Raw genomic sequence first — 23,440 nt, 5'->3', positions numbered from 1 at the left:
TGAGACAAAGCTAAGGCAAGCATTCTGCAAGTACCATATAGGGATGCAGAGACTGAGGCTTGCTGTGGATTTCCCGCGAGCTAGAGGCAGAGCCAAGGTTTCCTGGAGCAGATGTCTTGGTGTGCTGAGAAGAGCCAGCTCTCCCTGGGTCTTGTTAGCCCTGCTCCTCGCCAAGAGGTTCTAGGGCTGTTGATTTCTCTCTCCTCAGTTCCCTCAGTCAACAGCCATGCACTGGAGAGGGAAGGGGAAGGAGCAGCATGCTTGCCATGTGTTGGATGTGAGCCGACACATATTCACCCTTATTATCTTATTTGACCTGCACCTCTCTCCCAGTGTGATTGTCTCTGCTTTACAGAGGAAGGAGATGTCCTCATTGGCTGTGTGAGCCTAAGCAAGTGACTTATCGCCTTTGAGGAGCAGAGCTTGGATTCACATACAGTTTGGGCTGGCTCCAAACAAGGTTCAAACTCTTTTTTTTTTTTTGAGTTGGAGGTTCACTCAGTCACCCAGGCTGGAGTGCAATGATGTGATCTCGGCTCACTGCAACCTCCACCTCCCGGGTTCAAGTGATTATCCTGCCTCAGCCTCCCAAGGTAGCTGGCATTGCAGGTGTGCACCACCATGCTCAGCAAATTTTTGTATTTTTTTTTTTTTAGTAGAGACGGGGTTTCACCATGTTGGCCAGGCTGGTCTCGAACTCCTGACCTCAGGTGATCCACCCACCTCAACCTCCCAAAGTGCTGGGATTACAGGCATGAGCCACCTCACCTGGCCTATTCAAACTCTTTTCATGGCAGAAGTAGATGATCTTGAAGCTACTGAAGCTTCAGCTTCTGGGTCTCTCACACATTACACATTCCTTCCAGAGCCCCAGTTTTGCGTTTTGCTTTGTATTTTCTTCTTTCTTTTTAGAGATGGGGTGTTATTATGTTGCCCAGGCTGGCTCTGAATTCCTGGGATCAAAAGATTCTGCTGCCTCAGCCTCCTGAGTAGCTAGGAATACAGGCAGCACCATTACATCTGACTTCTATTCTTTTTCTGAGAAAGACCCTCCACATCCCCCACTCCAACTCCTGCTACTTCCTTCCATTGTATCGGGTTCAGATCTGCTAATGTGACCAGCTGCCCAAGTTTGCCTGGAACTGAGGAGTTTCCAGGAATGCAGGACTTTCAATGCTAAAACCAGCAAAGCCGTGGGTAATCTGGTATTTGGCAGTCACCCTAGATACAACCCTGTCCTCAAAAATCTCCTAGGGACCTGGGGAAAAAGCAGCTCTTTATGGTGGTTCGCACCATGGACCCTGATCTTGACTTTGCTGTGTGGAGGGTCTTGATTTGTCAAGGCTCGGAAGGGCTCATCTGCCATGAGACATGGGACTTGGCCCTCACCTACAAAGCCTGGGCAGCCTCAGGCCCACCAGTCACCCCGTCCTCCAAATGCCCTTCACCCCTGAAGGGTGGTGAGCTCCCTGCCTCCTGGGGCCTCCCTGCTATGGTACCTGCAGTGCAGTACCACACAGTGTCATCTTAAAGTCAGTTTCTGACAGCTCTTCCTCTGGTGGATTTATGGCAGCTGCTCCAGCTATTGATAAGCAAGAACTCTCGCGTCAGCTGTTAGCCTGGGCATGCATGTGTCTAACTCAGTCTGCCAACACTCTAACTCAGGCTCATGTGCACATCCATATCTTTGCCTTTATCTGATCTACCTGAGTGTGCCAACCCACAGCCCCTTGCCCACATGCATAGACACAAATTCACACAGCTGCCCGCAAACATACACATGTGTTATAGCCCCATTTGTACACGCATACACACATATCCAACGTGTGAATCCACTCACATGTTATCTCCACACGTAGATACACGTCCATACCTGCACTGACAGCAGTTGGGCCAGGTGCCTTCCAGGCTCCATATGGTACTGAGGACGCAGTGAGCAGCAGGTGCCTGCAATTCAGGCTCACTTCCTAACAGTATGAGGAGGGAGCCAGGTCAGGTAGATAGTTGCAACAGGTCCCTAGTGCCCTGCTTCTGCCCCAGCAGTCTGAGACAAGGAAGGTGTGACCGTTTAGCAGACTGACCTCTGTCCTGGCGTGTTGGCATCCTGAGCTGCTCTGTCCAGAGTTTCAACAAAGTGATGCTCATGACAGGAAAGTCCTGGAAAGGCAGAGTCTGGTACTGAGCCTGACGGCATAGGGTCAGGGGATCTGAGTCAGTCTGGATGTGTCCACTGTATACTGGATATACCCTCTCTGGAGACAATTCCGTCAGGTACTGTCCCAGCCCAGGTGAGGTCCTGAAGACTCTCCTCTACAGGTCTGGGCCAGGATGTCCTAACCTGGCTGGAAACTGGGAGTCCTTCCCCGCAGCAGTGGGCTCTGAAGTTAGTAGCTCAGCTGTGAGCTCAGTGTGCCTGGAGAGCCTGGATACCCACCTACTGTGACATGTGTCTTCTCCTGCCCCCTTGCTGTGTCCAGGCCAGGTGTAGAGTGGCTGCCTCAGTTTCCTCTGACATGAGGATGGGGTCCTTCTCCTATCTGCCTGAGGCCTAGCCTATCTCTTTAACTGAGGGACTCTGTGGTGCCACCTGTTTCCTTGTACCCATCTTATAGGTTAGTGGTCCCAGTAACCATTTGCCCACTGGCCCTGACTCCTGGTTTGTATGGGCATTCACACAGGTGGGCAGAGTCTCCTCTAACCCTGACTTTCCCTGTTTCTACCCCACAGTAGTCTCCTTTGCTTTTTCAGCCTGCCACATGGCTGAGCCTGAGTAGAGAAACACATCGAAGGATCTCTCTCTTTCCAGATGATTCTTTTTCCTGGCATACCTCTGCCTCCAGGCAGAACTGCTCCCTACTTGAAACCTCAACAGAGCTTTTAAAAGACTTTAGTAGGTCTGACTCAGTGGCTCATACCTGTAATCCCAACACTTTAGGAGGCTGAGGTGAGAAGATCACTTGAGCCCGGGAGTTTAAGACCAGCCTGAGCAACATGATGAAAACCTGTCTCTACAAAAATAAAAGAAAAATTAGGCTGGGTGTGGTGGCTCACGCCTGTAATCCAAACACTTTGGAGGCCAAGGCAGGCGGATCACCTGAGGTTGGGCGTTTAAGACCAGCCTGACCAACATGGTGAAACCCCGTTTAAAAAAAAAAAAAGACTTTTGTGTAGTCTGCTTGTGTGTCTCCTTTCATTCATAGTTTGCTTTAGCATAGGGCCTGGTATAAAATAGCTTCTCATTCATTCAACAATGAATGGCTGAATGAATAGAGGAATATATATATGTGCCCAGGCAGGAGTGCAGTAGTGTGATCTCTGCTCACTGCAACCTCCGCCTCCTGAGTTCAAGAGATTCTCCTGTTTCAGCCTCCCGAGTAACTGTGCGCTACTATGCCCAGCTAATTTCTTTGTATTTTTAGTAGAGACCGGGTTTCGCCATATTGGCCAGGCTGGTCTGAACTCCTAACCTCAGGTGATCCACCCACCTCAGCCTCCCAAAGTGCTAGGATTATAGGGGTGAGCCACCACACCTAGCCAAATAGAGGAATATTGAGTGAATGAATAAAGAGGCTTCTGACAATGTCAGAAGACTTGGTTCCTGGTTGTGGCCTTTGTCATGCTCCTTATCCGTCCATCCATAAATTGGCAGGGTGGAATAGCCAGGGGTATAAACTGAAAATGTCTGCTGAACCAGGCAGGAAATGGAAATGTGTGAAATGGCTGGGTGAAAGGCAGTAGGGAGTGGTGGAGACTATGGCACATATATAAATGTTTACATTCACAGCATATTGAAACATTGAGTTGAAATTCTTGCATTTAATGTGGAAAGAGACTTCTCAGAGTGGATATCTTATAATTTGACACCCTCCCCCACATTCTGGTTGATACTTAGCATGTCCTGAGGGGCAGTATAGTTTAACTGAGGTTAAAAAGCAGATGAGTGCCAAAGACCTTTTCCTGAGATGAAGCTGTTGATAGCATGCATCTGCTCATTGCTTCTAGAGCTAACTACATGTTACCAGGCTCTTAGTAAATGGGCAAGGTCCAGCCTTGGCTGGGGAGATCAGACTTGAGCCCTGGACACACCCATGCTCCCAAAGCAGGAAAATGCTGCAGAGTCGATAAGGGGAGTCACTGTGTGAGCATTAACCAGCCAGGGTATGGTTCCTGCAGGGTTCCAGAAGGTGGTTTATCATGGGCCGTTTGCCCAGAGATGAGCTTGGAGGTGCGATAGGCAGTCTTAACTTCATTCTACAGATGGGGAACCTGAATCTCTGAGAGGTTATCTGACCTCTGCAATGTCACAAAGTGGGTGTATGACAGAGCCATCATATGAGCCCACATCTGTTTTTGAAGCACATCCTCTATCAATGATGCCGGTGTCCCACCCTTTCAGGGAGTATGGACCCCTTTAGTTGCCACAGAGACTGTACACTTCTTCTATTGATGCTACTGTAATCTGCAACTGGTCTAGATTCTTCAAGAGTCAATTAGGGCAACATAAGAATTCCAGTTTTATTATTTTAAAGTCACTTCCAGATGTTTGGATTTTCTCCCCAAGCTGGAAAAGTGTTATTCTCAAGACTTTCTTTCCCTTTAGTCTCAACCTCCCCTTGAGAGGAAAATTCTTCCACTGATGAGAAAATTTATTTTATTTAATTATTTATTTTTATTTCTTATTATTAGTATTTTTTAAGATGGAGTGTTGCTTTGTCACCCAGGCTGGAGTGCAGTGGTGCAATCTCGGCTCACCGCAACCTCTGCCTCCTGGGTTCAAGTGATTGCTGAGAAAGTTTAAAAGTGCATGTTGCAAGTGTTGAAGGCAGTCAGTGAGAGTGGGTAGGACATTTTTTTGCACTTTTAAGGGAAGCAGCACCTGCTTCCGAGGAGCCACAGGCCTCTAGCTCTACGTGAGCATCTCTGTTGGCCTGGGAACCCGTCTCAGGCTTTCCCTCCCTCCTCAGAAGGACAGATGGGACAGGCTGGGTGGAGCAGGTACAGGGTTCTCTGCTCCTTTTATGTTCTTACCTTTGATCCAGGCTGTTTTGAGGGGCTGGTGTCCCTTAGGGGTTTCTTGGGATCTTGGGGTCACTGCCCATACCGCCCATACAACCCAAGCCAAGCCTCTTCTCAGCACCATTTCGCTATGACCAGCTCACAGCTGTGACCCTGCAATCCTGGCCCTCAGAGAAGGTGCTCCTTCTTTCCCACAGGAAAGCTGTGTCTTCCTTTTATTTGTATGTATCAAATATCTGGTCTTCCTCACCTGCACCCCTCACAGAGGCTGAGGCTTCCAGAACTCATGCTCCCCTTTCCTCTCCATGGTTCCCAAGAGGAGGTGAGCTCAGTGATCAGTGGGGTACATGGCCTTTGATTCTTCCTTTTGGTTGCCTCTCCAGCACACGTGTTTATTTTGTGTGTGGTTTATTTCTTTACCTTTTACGGGGGGTTGGGGTGGAGAAGAATGAAGGAAGAAGAGAAAGACACAGAAATGGCCAGCTCTTGCATTGCTGGTAGGTGATCCACCTTGCCAAAGGAGTTCTTGGTGAGGGTCTGACATAGCACGGAGCAGCCACTGAAGACGTGTTAGCTCCCCAGCTAATACATCTCCAAGGCCTCTCCACTGCTGTTCTGAACGCCCCAACCCTGGCCCTTGGTGCCGCACCTGCCACCCCTGCCTCAGCTCCCTTCTGTCTCTTAACGGCCCTTTCTCATGGCATTCTCTCCTGCTTACTGAATCTCTGGGTCTTCATTGCTCTCAAGATAAACCCCAAACACTGAGGGCTTTCCAGGACTTTCCATAGCCCCCGCTGAACCCTCTGCATCCCTTTTGTCCTGATGCTGCTGTCCAGTTGCTGACTTCTCCTCTAACACTCATGTTTCCTGACTGACCCTTTCTGCATCCTTACTTCACCCCAAAACACACATACACACACACACACACACCCCTCACCACACACTCCGACATGCACACATACAATCACACAGACACCACACACACAAACCACACACCACACAAATGCATCACACATACACCATACACACCACACACATCACACACAGCACACACACAATCGTACACCACACATCACACTCCTCACACCACACACATGTATCATACACACAACACATGACACACCTACACCACAAACACATACAGACCATACATACCACAAACAATATCCACAAACTACACATTCACCCTACACCACACACATCACACACCATGCACACACATACCACATGCCCCAACACACACATGCATCATGCACACCACACATACACAATCAGATACCACACACACAAACCACACACCATACAAATGCATCACACACACACACCACATACCATACACATCATAAACACACACCATACATACGACCACACAGCACATATCATATACAACACACACAACACATTATACACATACACCACACATCACACATGCCACATGTGCACATACCATACATACCACAAACCACACATCCACCACCCACCACACATTCACGCCATACATCACACACACTGTATAAACTACACACACACTACAGACATACATATCGTACACACACCACAAAGTCCATACCCTCACACACACATCACGCACCATACACACATCACACACACATCACAAATACACATGCACAAATCCCACACCCTCACACACACATCACGCACACATTACATACCATACACACACACCATTCACCACATACACCACAAACAGCCCCCACCCCTCCCACACCCTCCACACCCCTCTGCACACCACACACACACACACACACACACACACACCCTGCACCCCTTCTCTGGCTGGCCTCTTCTGCTGAGTTTGAGCAGTCTTTTTATTCCCTCCTCGACTTCCACCCCTCTCCTGTAGCCCCAGCCCTCAGCCCTCTGATCTTGCCTGGGTGCCCACAACTTTGTAGAGAAATGATTGCCTCTCAGACAACAAGGACCATATTTGTTCATGAGCCTCAGAATCCAGCTCAGGGCCTGACAATGGCTACCATGGGATAGATGAACACGGAGATTAGAGGACCTACTCAGAGGGCAAGTAGGCAGGTTTGAAATGCAGAAAAGGGCCTGGAGCTGGGTTCAGGGAGGTCCCCACCTCTCCCGCCCCATTCTGAAGGCATGTTTATGCCCGCGGTGAACACAGCACTGCAGAGCCTGGGAACTGAGCCTGGGAGTGGGACGTATGGAAGGGATGTGAAAAGTCTGGTCTGTGACAATACAAGGACTCTGATTTACCCTGGGTACCACTGTCCCCAGAGCCCTGGGCCAGGGAACCTCTGCCCATCAGCCCAGAGGGGGCTGGGTGTTCTCTTCTGTGGCTGTGGAGGGTGCAGCGATGGGGCTTCTCACCTTGCTGTGAAAATCGGATTAGAGGGAGCTTTGTTAAGAGATAAGCCGCTCAGACCTGAGCCATCTGTGTCCTCTGAGCTTCAGCTGTGTTCACCTGGAGCACAAACACCCCAGGATGGGGAAGCAGAGGTAAGGACTTCCCTGAACCAAGTCCCTCTGTGTGCGAGGCCCTTTGTGGGCACTCCCACACCTGGCTATTTGCCCTCTGAGTAGGTCTTGTCATCTCAGTTTTCTAGAAAAGACACAACATGCCCAGCTCACACGGAACACCCTTAGCAGCCCTAGTGTGCTGGACCCAGGGCCTCTGTCCTTGCTCCTAACATAGTTATACTGTGTTGTGACAAAGAGTGGCCTGCAGGTAGGGCTTTAGGGACAGGTTTCTTCCAGCAGAAAGCTGTGCCTCAGGCTCTATCACCGACCTTGTCAAATAAGGATATGTCTGCATTGAGTTGATTTATTTTATTGATGACTTGTTTGTTTGGATGTTCTTTCCAGCAGACTCATGTCAGGAGGCTAGGAAGGGATTCCTCGGGGACCACTGGACGCTGGTGGTTAAATACCAGGGAGTTGAATGGTTGAATGAACCTGAAGATGGAGCTGACTCTGCAGTCTTGGTCAGCCACCCTTGAGTAGTTGCCACCCTGCAACCAAGCAGGATTGATGGTCTCTGGATTTGTGGCTGTGACCAGTCACGGTGGAACGATTGACTGTTTGCCTTGGAGAGGCTCACATAGTGGACTGAGGCTGTGCAGGCTGAGGTTGGACCATCATAGCGCTAAAAGTTGATGGCACAATTGAGACAAGGATGTGGAGTACCGGAACTTTCTCAGCATCTTTGCTGACTGAGATGAAACCCTCCAACACTGCAGCTTGCTGCTGTGATGTCTGAAAGGGGAGACAGGAGGCTGCTGGGCACCTCAGGTGCCAGGCATGAGGGTCTCTGCTGTCTGGAGTCTTGCTTTGGGAGTGCTACACCTGTGGAAGTGCCCCAGGCACCACCCAAGGGTGGGCCTCTGGCTCAAGCTTGCATGGTTTGCAGCGCCTCACATGTTGTCCTGGGAGGAGCAATGAGTAGACAAGAGGGACAGGACAGGAAGGTGGTGAGGTCAGAGCCAGATTGTGGGGAGAGAGAGGAAAACACAATTAGGACGCGTTTTCTAGTTTTCTTTATTTTTTTTGAGACGGAATTTCGCTCTTGTTACCCAGGCTGGAGTGCAATGGCACGATCTCGGCTCACTGCAACCTCCGCCTCCTGGGTTCAAGCAATTCTCCTGCCTCAACCTCTCGAGTAGCTGAGACTACAGGCGTGCGCCACCATGCCCAGCTAATTTTCGTATTTTTAGTAGAGATGGGGTTTCACCACATTGACCGGGATGGTCTCGATCTCTTGACCTTGTGATCCACCCTCCTCGGCCTCCCAAAGTGCTGGGATTATAGGCGTGAGCCACCGCGCCTGGCCAGGATGCATTTTCAAACACAATTTAAAAAAAAAAAAATCAACTGGGCGCGGTGGCTCACGCCTATAATCCCAGCACTTTGGGAGGCCAAGGCAGGTGGATCATGAGGTCAAGAGATCGAGACTATCCTGGTCAACAAGGTGAAACCCTGTCTCTACTAAAAAATACAAAAATTAGCTGGGCATGGTGGCGCACGCCTGTAGTCCCAGCTACTTGGGAGGCTGAGGCAGGAGAATTGCTTGAACCCAAGAGGCGGAGGTTGCAGTGAGCCGAGATCGCGCCATTGCACTCCAGCCTGGGTAACAAGAGCGAAATTCCATCTCAAAAAAATTTTAAAAACTGGGCCAGATGCAATGGCTCACACCTGTAATCCCAGCACTTTAGCACTTTGGGAGGCCAAGGCAGGGTTGCTGGAGGCCAGGAGTTCGAGACCAACCTGGGCAGCGTAGTAAGACCCTGTGTCTACAAAAAGTTGGCTGAGTGTGATGGCATGCATCTGTAGTCTCAGCTACTGAGGAGGCTGAAGTGGGAAGATCACTTGAGTCCAGGAGTTTGAGGCTGCAGTGAGCTATGATTGCACCACTGCACTCCAGCCTGGGTGACAGAGGAAGATCCTGCTTCTTAAAAAACAACAACAGAAAGGCTTGCTGCTATACAGACTGCTTTAAATTTTCTAAATACTCTTCAAAAAACCTTTTTTTTTTTTTTTGATGGAGTCTCGTTCTGTCGCCAGGCTGGAGTGCAGTGGTGCAATCTCAGCTCACTGCAACCTCTGCCTCCTTGGTTCAAGCAATTCTTCTGCCTCAGCATCTCAAGTAGCTGGGACTACAGGCGCACGCCACCACGCCAGGCTAATTTTTGTATTTTTAGTAGAGATGGGGTTTCACCATGTTGGCCAGGATGGTCTCGATCTCTTGACCTCGTGATCCACCCACCTCAACCTCCCAAAGTGCTGGAATTACAGGCGTCAGCCACCACACCCAGCCCTAAAAAGCCTTTTTAAAGTAAATTGGTAAATGCAATAAATTCAGCAAATCAGCCATTTAGTATGTTAATTTTCAAAGATGGTTTTGTCACACTGACCCAGTGTCCTGGGCCTTCCACATATTGTCATCCCCCTGGGCCTACCACAGTGCTGAGATATAAAGCAGTGCTCAAGAAAGACACCATCAATGAATAGTCAGTATTCAGCAAGTGTGTGTCCTAGCTGGTGTTGCTGGCTCAGGGACATCTTCCAGGCAATCCTAAGTTAATTTGTATTTCCATAGACAGATGCATGGACTCTGTCATACGTCAGTGAACTGGAGCACACAGGGCCAGATTCCTAGCAATCCTGCTGTTGCTTACACAACACCCTGGGAGCCCTGATTCATCTTCTCCCTCCTTGCTGAATCCCAGTATCAGTGCAGAAAACAGAAAGTGGAAACTCCAAGCCCAGACAAGAATATGTAGGCTTTGGTTGTCAGTGTCGGAGCTGCTCGTCTCCTGTGCCCGCAGCCCTCTCTCCATATCAACAGCAGGACATGTTTACGGGGCACTTTGTGGCAGGCTTGATGCCAAGTCCTGTATAGACATGACCCCATTGGTTCCTCATCATGGCCCAGTGAGGTAGATTCTATTATCACTCCGTCTTCACAGAGGGGGAGACTGAGGCTTAGCAGTGCTGGCTGACTTGCTCCCAGAGCACAGAGCCAGCGGGCGGTGGAGTCGAGATCCCAGACCAGATGGCTGTTTCCTTCCGGAAGTCAGCCATCTGGCTTGCGCGCGCATGTCTTCATACACAGGCTGCAGGAAACTTTCTGTCTACGGGGGAGGCAGTTTGTTACAGTGGAAAGAGATGGACAGATCCTGGTTTCTGGCTCTGCATCAGTTTCTTTCTGAGTTTCAGTTCCCAATCTACACAATAGTGACAAGACCTCCCCACGGTGGTCTCAAGGATTTAAATGAGATCATGTGGCAAAGACCCAATAAATATGTTTGTGTTCCTCTTCCTATTCTAAGTTGTTTATAAATTTCTTCTTTTTTTTTAAGACGGGGTTTCACCATGTTGGTCAGGCTGGTCTTGAACTCCCGACCTCAGGTGATCCACTCACCTTGGCCTCCAAAGTGCTTGAATTACAGGTGTGAACCACCATGCCCGGCCTGTTTATAAATTTCTACAATGACATTTTTAAAATATACACACAAAAAGAAACCCAGTCTCAGCACAGGAGACACACACCTAGATTTATTCTCCCGAAGTAACAAAACTAAGAAAACAGATGCACGTATACTTGCACAAGGAATTAATCTGGTCACGTCTCCTATGCACTGTGTGTGCTTGGTTGAATATCTGTCCATCTGTGTGTGTGTGCTGTGTGTAGCATAGGAGTGTAGTGTGTGTAATTGTGTGTCTGTGTGTAGTGTCTGTGTGTGTAGTGTGGCATGTGTCTGTGTGTGCATGTATTTGTGTGTGTGTTTGTATAGTTATGTAGTGTTATGTATTTGTGTGTATGTATTTATGTGTGTTTGTATGTATAGTTGTGTGGTATGTGTTTGGGTGTAGATGTATTTGTGTATGTGTGTGGTATATGTGTGTATGACTGTGGGTATTGTGTATTTGTGTGTAGTGTGTTTGTGTGTATAGTGTGTGTCTATATGTGTAGTTGTGTAGTGTGTATGTGTCCGTGTGTCTGTAGGTATAGTGCACAGTGTATGTGTGTGTAGAGTGCATGTAGCATGTGTCTGTGTATGTAGTTGTGTGTGTTTGTGCTGTGTGCATGTGTCTATGTGTGTATCACTCTGCTGTGTACTGTGCGTATATACTGTGTGTCTGTGTGTAGTTCTGTAGTGTGTATGTGTCTCTGTGTCTGTAGTGCATATTAAGAGTCTGTGTGCATGTATTTGTGGGTGTCTGTGTGTGGTTGTGTGGTGTGTATCTGTTTGTGTGTGTAGGTATTTGTGTTTGTGTGTTTTGGTTTGTTATGTGTGTGTTTGTGGTGGAGACTCACACACTCCCTTAATTTCCTGCCTCTGAGCAGTCTGTGCAGGAGAAGGGAACAGGAGGGGAGGGTGAGAGCACTTCTGGTGCTCCTCCCCCTCTCTCCGGAAGGTTTTCACCTTCTTTCACAGAACCAGGGGCCTGGGGGAGCAGAGCCACAGCCTGTGCTCACCCTGCACCCTGCCTGGCTGGTGCCTTGCACTGGTTCAGTGAGAGGTGGATGAGCGCTGGTTATTTTTATCCCAGCTGGCTGGGTGTGATGCCAGTTTGGAAGGAGGGGTTGTCAGCATCTCCAGGAGAAGGTCTGCAGCCTGTCTTGCTCACTCCCTCTGTCCCTCCCCTGCATCACAGCTAAGCACCCCCTTGGTAGCTGGGAAAGGCATGGAGGCTCTGATGCTGGTCGTGGACTCCATGGGCCATGGCCTCAGAGGAGCAAGTGGGGCTGGGACCTCCTCTGCCTCCTGAGAGAGGGTACTGGGGCTGCAGAGTCCAGGCAGGATCCCCAGGTTGGTGTCAGGCTGTCTGACTCAGTCTCCACAGCCTGGGGCTCTGCCTGCCCTACCCACGCTCCAGCAGCCTGACTCTTCCACCCGGGCTGGGCAACTCCAGTGCATGTCTGCCCTGGGCTGGGAGCCCCTGTGCAGGGAACTGGGTGCCCACAGGTCTCCTGGACCTGGGCCTATCCCCCGCAGGCCTCCCAGTGTACCCAGGCCTCAGGGAGAGGGCAGCCTTGCTCTTTCGGGCCTTCCCCTGGTCATGCAGCCTGGTTGCTGCCTGCCAGCATCTCTGGGGCTGCCTTACCTCTTGCTAACCTGTGGATCTCTGGACTCTCACGCCCACTCCCCTGCTGGTGATCTGCATGCTGATCTGTGCCCTAGGTCCACAGGGTTCACGGGCAGCTTTGGTCCCTACCTTCCGAGAGCATCTCCCAAGCCCTGCAGCCCTCTATCTTCCATGCCACTCTCTTGCCCTTCACTCCTGCTGCCTCCTCTGCCTGCATCCCCCACCTCCACAGTCCTCAGGCAGGCTCCTGGCCTTTCTTCAGGTCTCATAAATGTCACCTCCTCTGATACCTCCCACCTAAGGTAAGAGTGTTCCCCCACACCATTTTCTAATTGTATCCTGCTATTTTCCATGGCAGAATGTATTCAGTGTAAAATGATTAATTTGTTGACTTTTTTGGGGAAGTCAGTTTCTCCCACTAGCCTCTAAGCTCTGTGGGGCTGGGAGGACATCTGCACGTGGACCCCTACAGACCAGTGCCTGATACCCCAGCCATGGGGTGGGGCTGACCAGCATGTGTAGCTGGTTCCATGGCCCCTACAGAGCCTCTCCCCAACAGTCTGGATGAGGTGGGGTTACTTACTTTTCAGGTTTGTCAGGTTGTGTCTAAGGACTCGGTGGCAGCAGAGCCTGGCTCTTCTGCCTGGCCAGACCTTTTCAGGATGCCTTCTCCCTGATGATGGACACAAAAAAGCAGAGACTGTCCTTAGCTGGCTTGCCTGTGAGTGAGTGAGCTTCCCCTTCCAAGGCCCAGGGCTCAGGAATATTTATCCAGAGAAATTCAGGATGAGCCAGGCTACGAGAGGTCCCAGGGAAAGAGTGGGCCTTGTGATTTACTTTCCAGAAATAACAATGTTGGGAGACACAGTGACCCCAAAACATGTCCTTCTCACGTTCCTGTTCAAGCAGTTTCTTTGACACAGTAATTTTCCCCTCGGCAATCTAGTCTAAGAAAATAAGCCTGGCCAGGCGCGGTGGCTCACACCTGTAATCTCAGCACTTTGGGACGCCGAGATGGGTGGATCACTTGAGGCCAGAAGTTCAAGAGCAGTTTGGCCAACATGGTGAAACCCCGTCTCTATTTATTTAAAAAAATAAAATAAAATAAAATAAGCCTGAACTTAGAACATATTTTATGTACACATATATCTTTTACCACATAATTAAAATAGTGCAAAGTAGGCTGGCTGTGGTGGCTCATGCCTGTATTCCTAGCACTTTGGGAGGCTGAGGTGGGAGGATGGCTTGAGTCCAGGAGTTCAAGACCAGCCTGAGCAACATAGAGAGACCTTGTCTCTACAAAAAAATTTAAAAATTAGCAGGGCATTGTGGTGTGCACCTGTTTTCCTAGCTACTGGAAAAGCTGAGGTGGGAAGATCACTTGAGCCCTGGAAGTCAAGGCTGCATTGAGCCATGGTTATGCCACTGCACTCCAACCTGGGCAACAGAGCAAGATCCTGCTTCAAAAAAAGAAAAGCACAAAATTGTGAACAATTTAAGTGTCTAAGCATGTAAATTCATAATAGCACATTCACTTGATAGCAAGTTATACCTGAAAGTATCAGTTGATTAATACTACTTCAAGAATCTGCCACAGGGCCGAGCATGGTGGCTCACACCTGTAATCCAAGCACTTTGGAGGCCGAGGCGGGCGGAACACCTGAGGTTGGGAGTTCAAGACCAGACTAACCAACATGGTGAAACCCCTTCTTAAAAAAAAAAATTTTTTTTAATTAAAAAAAAAAAGATCTGCCACAAAGAGTCCTAAATGGATAGGAAACTCTATGGGGGAAGATATCTATCCTCATTTAATTGTCACTAGGGTATCATCGGCAAGCTCCAACATGTCCAAAAATAGAGATCTGATAAATTGCATGTCATGGACTGTGTTTCTGAGGATTTCTAATCACTGTTTTTCCTCATTATATGTGTGGCACATTTTCATTGCGGAAACTTTGTAAAACAAACACTTGTTATAATCCCACTACTCAGAGATGGCTGCTGCTGACATTGTGTTGTAAATGCTTCCACCAGAATATCTTCAATTATAAGTATTTTGGGTGAGTATAATAATATAGTGATAAATAAAAAAAATATAACCAGGCCGGGCATGGTGGCTCATGCCTGTAATCTCAGCACTTTGGGAGGCCGAGGTGGGCAGATCACTTGAGGTCAGGAGTTCGAGACCAGCCTGGCCAACATGGTGAAACCCCATCTTATAAATAATAATAATAATAATAATAATAAACAAAGATACAGAGAGAGAGATCCAAGATGGCTGATCACTAGCAGCTTGGGCTCGTAGTTCCCACTGAAAGCACAGAGAACGAGAGGACGCCACACTTTCAGACGAATATTTGTTGCTCAGGGACCAAGAGATTCCCAGCGGAGGAGCCCCACGGGTCGCCAGGGCGACTCTTGTGGCCGGCGCGGCGGTTTTGCTGGCGCCTTAGTGTGGCAGTTCTTGGTGCAGAGTCCGGAGATTCCCGGGCAGAAAAGCACCATCAATCTTAACACCGCTGTTTCGGCCGGCGCAGTGGATTGCTCAGATTTCGGTGCTGGGAATCAACAAGTTGGACGTCCGCTCAGAGACCTAGTTAGAAAGTCGGTAATTACAAAGACGACAGAGGGATAAATATATAATGAAGGGAAGAAACCAGCCTAAAAAGGCAGAGAATACTCAAAATCAGAAAGCCTCTCCCTCTACAGGGGATCGCAATTCCTCATCAGTAACGGAACAAGGCTTAATGGAGAACGAGTGTGTTCCAATAACAGAAGCAGGTTTCAAAAGGTGGGTGATAAGAAACTTCTGTGAATTAAAAGAACTTGTTCTAACCCAATGCAAAGAAACTAAGAACCTTGAAAAAAGGTTTGACGAAATGTTAACGAGAATGGACAATTTAGAGAGGAATATAAGTGAATTGATGAAGCTGAAAAACACAGCACGAGAACTTCGCGAAGCATGCACAAGTTTAAACAGTCGAATTGATCAAGCAGAAGAAAGGATATCAGAAGTCGAGGACCAGCTCAGTGAAATGAAACGAGAAGACAAGATTGGAGAAAAAAGGATGAAAAGGAATGAGCAAAGTCTCCAGGAAATATGGGACTATGTGAAAAGACCTAATTTACGTTTGATAGGTGTACCTGAATGTGATGAAGAGAATGAATCCAAGTTGGAAAATACTCTTCAGGATATCATTCAGGAAAACTTTCCCAACCTGGCAAGGCAGGGTAATATTCAACTCCAGGTAATACAGAGAACACCACAAAGATATTCTTCAAGAAGACCAACCCCAAGGCACATAATTGCCAGATTTATTAGGGTTGAAATGAAGGAGAAAATACTAAGGGCAGCCAGAGAGAAAGGTCAGGTTACCCATAAAGGGAAACCTATCAGACTTACAGCAGATCTCTCAGCAGAAACCCTACAAGCCAGAAAAGAGTGGGGACCAATATTTAACATCCTTAAAGAAAAGAACTTTCAACCCAGAATTTCATATCCAGCCAAACTAAGCTTTATAATTGAAGGAAAAATTAAATCTTTTGCGAACAAACAAGTACTTAGAGACTTCATCACCACCAGGCCTGCTTTACAAGAGCTTCTGAAAGAAGCACTATACATATAAAGGAACAACCAATATCAGCCTTTCCAAAAATATATCAAAAAGCAAAGAGCATTAACACAATGAAAATTTTACAGTAACTAATGGGCAAAACAGCCAGCTAGCATCAAATGCCAGTATTAAACTTATATATATTCTAATTGGATAAAAAGTCAAAACCCAGGCCGGGCGCGGTGGCTCAAGCCTGTAATCCCAGCACTTTGGGAGGCCGAGGCGGGTGGATCACGAGGTCGAGAGATCGAGACCATCCTGGTCAACATTGTGAAACCCCGTCTCTACTAATACAAAAAAATTAGCTGGGCACGGTGGCGTGTGCCTGTAGTCCCAGCTACTCAGGAGGCTGAGGCAGGAGAATTGCCTGAACCCAGGAGGCGGAGGTTGCGGTGAGCCGAGATCGCGCCATTGCACTCCAGCCTGGGTAACAAGAGCGAGACTCCGTCTCAAAAAAAAAAAAAAAAAAAAGTCAAAACCCATCAGTATGCTGCATCCAGACCCATCTCACATGCAACAATACACAAAGACTCAAAACAAAGAGAAGGAGGAAGATTTATCAACCAGAGAGTAAAAATAAACAAATAAACAAAAAGCAGGAGATGCAATTCTCGCCTCTGATAAAGTAGACTTTAAAGCAACAAAGAGCAAAGGAAGCAAAGAAGGACATTACATAATGGCAAAAGGATCAATGTAACAAGAAGAGCTAACGATTTTATAGATCAATGAGACAGAAAATTAACAAGGACATCCAGGACTTGAACTCAGACCCGGAACAAGTAAACTTAATAAACATTTATAGAACTCTCCACTTCAAATACACAAAACATACATTACCACCTCACACCTATTCCAAAAGCGACTACATAATTGGAAGTAAATCACTCCTCAGTAATCGCATGGCATTTCATAGGTTTAAATGAAATATTGGTTGGCTCCTTGTTATTTTCTTCCCTTATTCCTTCCTGTCTACATCAAGTATAATTATTGGTATAAAAGAGGTTTTCAATACCCATTACTAAACTGCATTCTAGCCTGGGCAAGAAAGCAATACTCCCATTCTCTCTCTCTCTTTCTCTTCCTTTTTCTTCCTCTTCTTCATTCTTTTTTTTTCTTTCTTTCTTTCTAAATAAAAAAAAAATAAAAAAATAAAAGAAAGCACTCCACTACTCTTAGTTCGTATCTGTTCTCCCTGTGGATATATAAGAGCTAGATCACCTTTGCTGGGAGAGAACACATGTTCCCCCGATGTCTCAAGGTGACTAATAGAGAACAAACTTAGATTTATCTATGCAGCACTCTAATGTCCAATAACCTCTTCTTGCTCCCACTGAACTGAATAGCTTTCAGCTAAACTAGTAATCATATCACACAGAAATATCAGTTGAAATACAATACTAGTTAGGTAGTTATTATAGTTGGTATGCAGGGGACCAAAACAAGATACTTCTAGAGCCAAAAAAAAAAAAAAAAAAAGATACAACCTTGAACATATAGAGGTACATCAATTAAGTTTTTAAAATTCTACATGCGGCCAGGTGTGGTGCCTCACGCCTGTAATCCAAGCACTTTGGAGGCCAAGGCGGGCGGATCACCTGAGGTCAGGAGTTCAAGATCAGCCTAACCAACATGGTGAAACCCTGTCTTTAAAAAAAAAAAAAAAGAGGGCCGGGCACGGTGGCTCACGCCTGTAATCCCAGCACTTTGGGAGGCTCAGGTGGGTAGATCATGAGGTCAAGAGATCGAGACCATCCTGGTCAACATGGTGAAACCCCGTCTCTACTAAAAATACAAAAAATTAGCTGGGCATGGTGGCGTGTGCCTGTAATGCCAGCTACCCAGGAGGCTGAGGCAGGAGAATTGTCTGAACCCAGGAGGCGGAGGTTGCGGTGAGCTGAGATCGTACCATTGCACTCCAGCCTGGGTAACAAGAGCGAAACTCCGTCTCAAAAAAGAAAAAAAAAAAAAGAAACACTCAGCTATCTGAATCAAGAAAGTCAAGAGAGCTAAATATTCATATCTATAGAGGTAAAAAGATGGTGTTCCCTTCTTCTAAACATGCATAAGCATACCCCACCTCCCCACCACACACACCTTCATTCCAGCACACCATGGATATTTTCTGTGCATGAGGTTTTGGGATGTTAGACTTAGATGGCCTACTAATTAATGTATTCATTTGTCCAACACTAATTTACTGTGTTCTAAGCATGATACAAGTACAACAGAGCGGCTCCAGAAATTCTAGATGGCTAGGACTTAAGCACAGTAATCTAGCTGAGAGGTTGTAGGTGTGTTTGCATGGGGAACACACCACCTTACTTAGCCTGGGCATGTGTTAAGGGGCACAGGGGCTGTGGCTAGAGCCCCCAAGCCACCTGCAGACAGTCCTGAACCCTGAACCTATAGGTTCAAGAGCAAAAGCCTGGCTTTTCAGGGCTCAGGACTACCTGCCAAGCCGTGCCCTCCAACAAATCCTGATCACGATCTTCCCAGATGCTGAAATCCTGCTCAGAGACCTGCACCCTGGGGGTTGCCTTACCTTCCGTGGAAAAGACAGAGAAGCAGAGAAGCAGAATGCAGAACAGGCCGGAAAGAACTAGAAGCCTCATGGTGAGAAGGCAGACTCAGGTCCTGGGGAGGGAGCTGTGCTGTAGCGTCCTCCCTTGGGGCCACCTGGGACATTTATAGAGGTGTTTCCCAATGGGCAGGGCCCTAGCAGCCCTGCAATTCTTCTAAAGGGTAAAGTCAGCCCCTCCCAAGAGGAAAACCAGCCTTTCAAGATGCATTTAGTGACCTGTAACACTGAGAGCTATAAATGCCCAGCCCGGAGAGGTTTCAGCCCTGGCTTCAGTGGTGAGAGCAGGAACCAACTGCCCAGGAAGAGTCACTCTCTAGAGTTGAACGTTAACTTTTAGTGTCATAATAATCCCATCAAATGCAGCTCTTCCTGCTCATTCCTCAGCTGTGTCTGGGAAAAGGACCACAAACTTGCAGGTTCTCATCCAAAGATGAGTCTTGAGCAACCAGTGAGATGTAGGGAGCACAGGCCCTGGAGTCAGATGACCTGGGTTCGAATCCTTGCTCTGCCACTTAGCGGTGTGACTTCAAACATGTCCTTGAATGTCCTTGAATCGGCTTCCCATCTGTGAAATGGACACCGGGCTACCTCTCTCACAAGCCTGTATGAGGGATGCATGAGAAGCCATGTGCACCAACATGCTCACACAGCTATTAAAGGAGGTGGGGCCACAGCTGGACTTTGATGTTTAAGACAGTGATGAAATGAGAAGGCACTTCAAGCACAGGGTCATCCTGAACAAGGCCTGGAGGAGAGGAGCCTCTGCCCAGGGAGCCGTGCGCTTGGCCCCAGGGACACAGAAGACACTATGCCCCTCTTCAAGAAGCTTCTGTTGATGGAGGAAGCTGTGCAGACAAGTGACTGTCTGACAGCATTGCAAATACTGTCTATATTGACGGAAGGGCAGGTAGGTTGCTCAGTCAGAAGGTAGGGGAGGGAGGGATGCTTTGCAGAGACTTAGATTGGATCAGGGATGGCCTGGCATGGTAGGCCAGGTCATGGTAGGCTTCCTGGACTAGCAGAGGAATCAGACTGACAAAAGGGAGACGGGGAGGTTCTTTAGCTGGGTAGAGACTGATGAAAGGAGTGCTTTGGGCTCCTTTTCCATCAGAGCGGGTCTGAGTTCCCTTTAATAATGGTGCATGGGTGGCTGAACACTTGCTAGGCTCTGGCCTCAGATGGTATCAGAGGGTCCAGAGCCCCTGGGCCTATGACAGATGGTGGGTAGAAGGAACATTTTTCTGGAGAAATTAGGATGTTTCCCATGCACCCTGATGAGCCTCTGCCTGGGCTGCTCTCCAACCTCCACTCCCAAACCAGCTCTGCCCATCCTTCCAGCCCCAGCTCAAGAATCTCCCTGCGTTGAATGAAGCCTTCCTTGGGCCCTGGTACAGGTAATGCTGATGTGTGCTGTGACCTTTACCTCAGCATGCTGTTCCCCACTGGATGGCGAGCTCCTGGAGACTCAACACCTGAGCCCAGGGTAAATGATGGGCAGGATACCTGTGGTTAGGGGTAGGCCACGTGGGCCCCTTGCACCTTTATGCCTGGTCAGGCCTCTCTGGTCAGCTGTGAGCAGTGCAGAGCTCTGCAATGTCTTGGGTGTGCTGAAGGTTCACTGTGACACCTGCCCACTGGTCCCAGGAAGCTGTCATCCTGGAGGTCAGACTTGGGCAAGAGGAGGCAACCAAGCCCAATGCTTAGAGGATAAAGGAATTGAGGAACATGCAAATGCCATTCCAGCAATGAGAGTGCAAAGATGTATGAGAGGTTGTTTCCATGTTATTGAGCATGGGTTGGGGGTTGTCCCTGGCTGAAGAAAAAAATGCAAATTTTGTGTAGATGGAGAGTGGAAGATGGGCCAGCCCACAGGAGCTCCCTCTGGAAATCAGGAAGTGAAGACGCTCACACGTATCATGCATGTGTGCATATGCACAGAATTGCGTTTGCCCTTGTGCTGTGGTGTCCTCCTGTTCTTTGCCTTAATAACGATGAGCTTTTAACCAAAAAAAAAAAAAAAACAAACCAAAACTGATGCTGGTTCCTAGCTCGAAGGACGTATGGAGAGATTCCAGTCCCTGGTTCAACACTTCAGGATCTTCCTAGTTCCTGGAAGCCAATTCAGACATTGCCCACTGCCAGATACCAGCCAGTGGTACACTTCACTGACCTTCTCTTTTTGTTACAGATTAGAGAAGCGATTTAGACCACGTGCTCAGGCTGCTCAGTGGGCAAATCAATGGTAGGAGAGTGTTAAAATGCGTGCTCTGAATGAAGAGATCCCCAAAGAGGCTTTGTGTGAGCAACATGGCTGTTTATTTACCTGGGTGCAGGCGGGCTGAGGCCGAAAATGGAGTCAGCGGTAGGCAGAGGGCTAAGGGTTGGTTTTATACGTTTGGGGTAAACAGTAGAAAGTTGCATTAGTTACAGTTGGCAGTTTTTTGCAAGCTGGGAGAAGGTCGTAGAGTGTGGAGTCATGAGGTTGGCCAAGGTCGGTTTCAAAGTCCAATGGCCTTGTCAATTGAGGCTGGAATAAGAAACACTAGAAGAACGTCTCAAGTTAGTTAGGTACCACAGGCGTTGATCGTTTCTTCCAGGAGCTCATCTCGGGTGCACGTGCGGGTCACAGAGAGTACCATGCCATTCATGGCGTGGTCAGACCTTACAAAGACATTTTGATATATTTGCAAAGTTTTATATATTCACATAGTTTTATATATTTGCAAAAACTAAAATTAATCTACACTAATAAACTAGTTTCTTTGAACTATACATCCTGCTACGTCAGTCACCTGTCTGGCCCCAGAGAGATTTCTCTTTGCAGGCTGTGCTCTGAGTCCTGATGTCTGTATGAAGCTGACAGCAGCCACAACAGAGGGTGTGGGCAGGAAGACCCCAGGAGTCTACCAGGGACAATTGCAGAGCTGGAGCCCAAGAGAGGCTTGAGGGCAAGGAAGAAATGGGGCTCCTCTTGAGGCTGCATTGCTAGCCCGGACACTGCTCGCTCTTGGAGTGCCTGCTGCGGGTTAATCAACTCAGCAGCATTCCCTAAAGGTGCTTCCTAAGTTTAGAATTACATTCACAGTCCATATCAAAGATCAGCAGCATTATTTCGTTTTTCTCAGGTCTCATTTGAGGGTGTTGTCATGAGTTCTCTGGGCAGCATCACACCTTCAGCTGGCACTCGCCTTTTACCTGTTGTAACAGGTACCTTTTTTGTTGAAATAGTTCCTTGTTGCTTTTGGCAAACCATCATCAGAAGGGAAAAGAACAATCTAGCTGTCAGGGTTCAGGGACTAGGCCAACTCCTAAAGCTGACTGTAATCGCTTAGCGGTGGTGCAGGAATTAGGGGCAGACTCTAGTTAGTGAAGAGAGATTCATCTGGATCCACAGATCAGCTGAACCAGGTCTTTGGTAATTTTCTCAAGATCCCTCCACCCTCAGCCATGGCGTCAGAAATAGACTAGGATCACAACACAGCCCTTCTTCTCACTGTAGAACAGAGACTAAGGGCACTAGTCTCTGCTAAGAGCAGAAGAATTTCCTATCTCAGGGGCTCTCTTCCTCCCCTACTCACACATACAATTCACAGATTTGCAGGTTTTCCTGGGACCATGTTTCTAAGGAAGAAAGATTCAGATGTTCAAATTCTACCTACTTTTAAAACGCTTACAGAAAAATGACTGAAGCAATCTATGTCACATTAATTTAAATAACACAGGGCATAAAGTGGAAGTTCTGCCTCAACTCCACTCCCCAGGGACAATCACTGTTCACAGATTTTCACCTGCTTTTAACATTTCAAAGATAGCTGTCAAATTCTTGCCTTAAAAAAGGAAGAAACACCTCTGGCTCTTTAGAATATTCAAAATCTCATGTTGAGCTGAGAAAGGTGAAAATGAGAGGCATTTTAAGAGGAACAGCTGTTAGTTTTGAGCATATGCAGTTTTGGTAAAAAAAAAAAAAAAACTAAAATTTGAGGCTTTAGATTATTTCTGAAGGTGATTTTGAAAACTTGGCTGCCTTCCTGAGAAAAAGAAGTCTCCAGCGACACACCTAACACACTCGAGAATTTGTAAGGAAAAACTTTTCTTCAATTTAACTTGTAATTTCTTTTCTTTTTTTTTTTTTTTTTTTGAGACGGAGTTTCACTCTTGTTACCCAGGCTGGAGTGCAATGGCGCGATCTCGGCTCACCGCAACCTCCGCCTCCTGGGTTCAGGCAATTCTCCTGCCTCAGCCTCCTGAGTAGCTGGGATTACAGGCACGCGCCACCATGCCCAGCTAATTTTTTGTATTTTTAGTAGAGATGGGGTTTCACCATGTTGACCAGGATGGTCTCGATCTCTTGACCTCGTGATCCACCCACCTCGGCCTCCCAAAGTGCTGGGATTACAGGCTTGAGCCACCGCGCCCGGCCTTAGCTTGTAATTTCTAAGACCAGTTAGGAAATGGCATGGAGCATCCCCACCCTTTACTGGCAAAGCACTTTTGGTCTGAGTCCCACGCTTCACTCCCAGTCACCATACTCTTCTTTCAAAAATGTTTTATAGACCCTAACATTTATCAGAAATGACTCTCATACCTTATTTACTCAGCAAACTGCAACTCAGCTTATAATGAAGGGAGGCACCAGGACTGGGCCCGTCCTTTGCTC

General features: G+C 47.8%; 1 protein-coding gene across 1 annotated transcript; it reads right to left on the bottom strand.

Annotated features, from left to right (window-relative positions):
• Nucleotides 1-7,804: 7,804 nt before the first annotated feature.
• Nucleotides 7,805-18,874, bottom strand: GPR15LG (G protein-coupled receptor 15 ligand). The gene is made up of 3 exons (XM_012468524.3): nucleotides 18,745-18,874; nucleotides 13,172-13,261; nucleotides 7,805-8,423 (listed from the first exon to the last, which is right to left on the bottom strand). The coding sequence occupies exons 1-3, from the start codon at nucleotides 18,812-18,814 to the stop codon at nucleotides 8,338-8,340; spliced, it is 246 nt and encodes an 81-aa protein (XP_012323947.2). The 5' UTR covers nucleotides 18,815-18,874; the 3' UTR covers nucleotides 7,805-8,337.
• Nucleotides 18,875-23,440: the final 4,566 nt, after the last annotated feature.

This window comes from Aotus nancymaae, unplaced genomic scaffold (genome assembly GCF_030222135.1).
Source record: "Aotus nancymaae isolate 86718 unplaced genomic scaffold, 86718_ANA_hifiasm-v0.15.2.pri h1tg000010l, whole genome shotgun sequence".
Lineage (NCBI taxonomy): Eukaryota > Metazoa > Chordata > Mammalia > Primates > Aotidae > Aotus > Aotus nancymaae.
The sequence above is the reverse complement of the archived record's forward strand: the minus strand, read 5'-3'. Positions and strand labels throughout refer to the sequence as shown.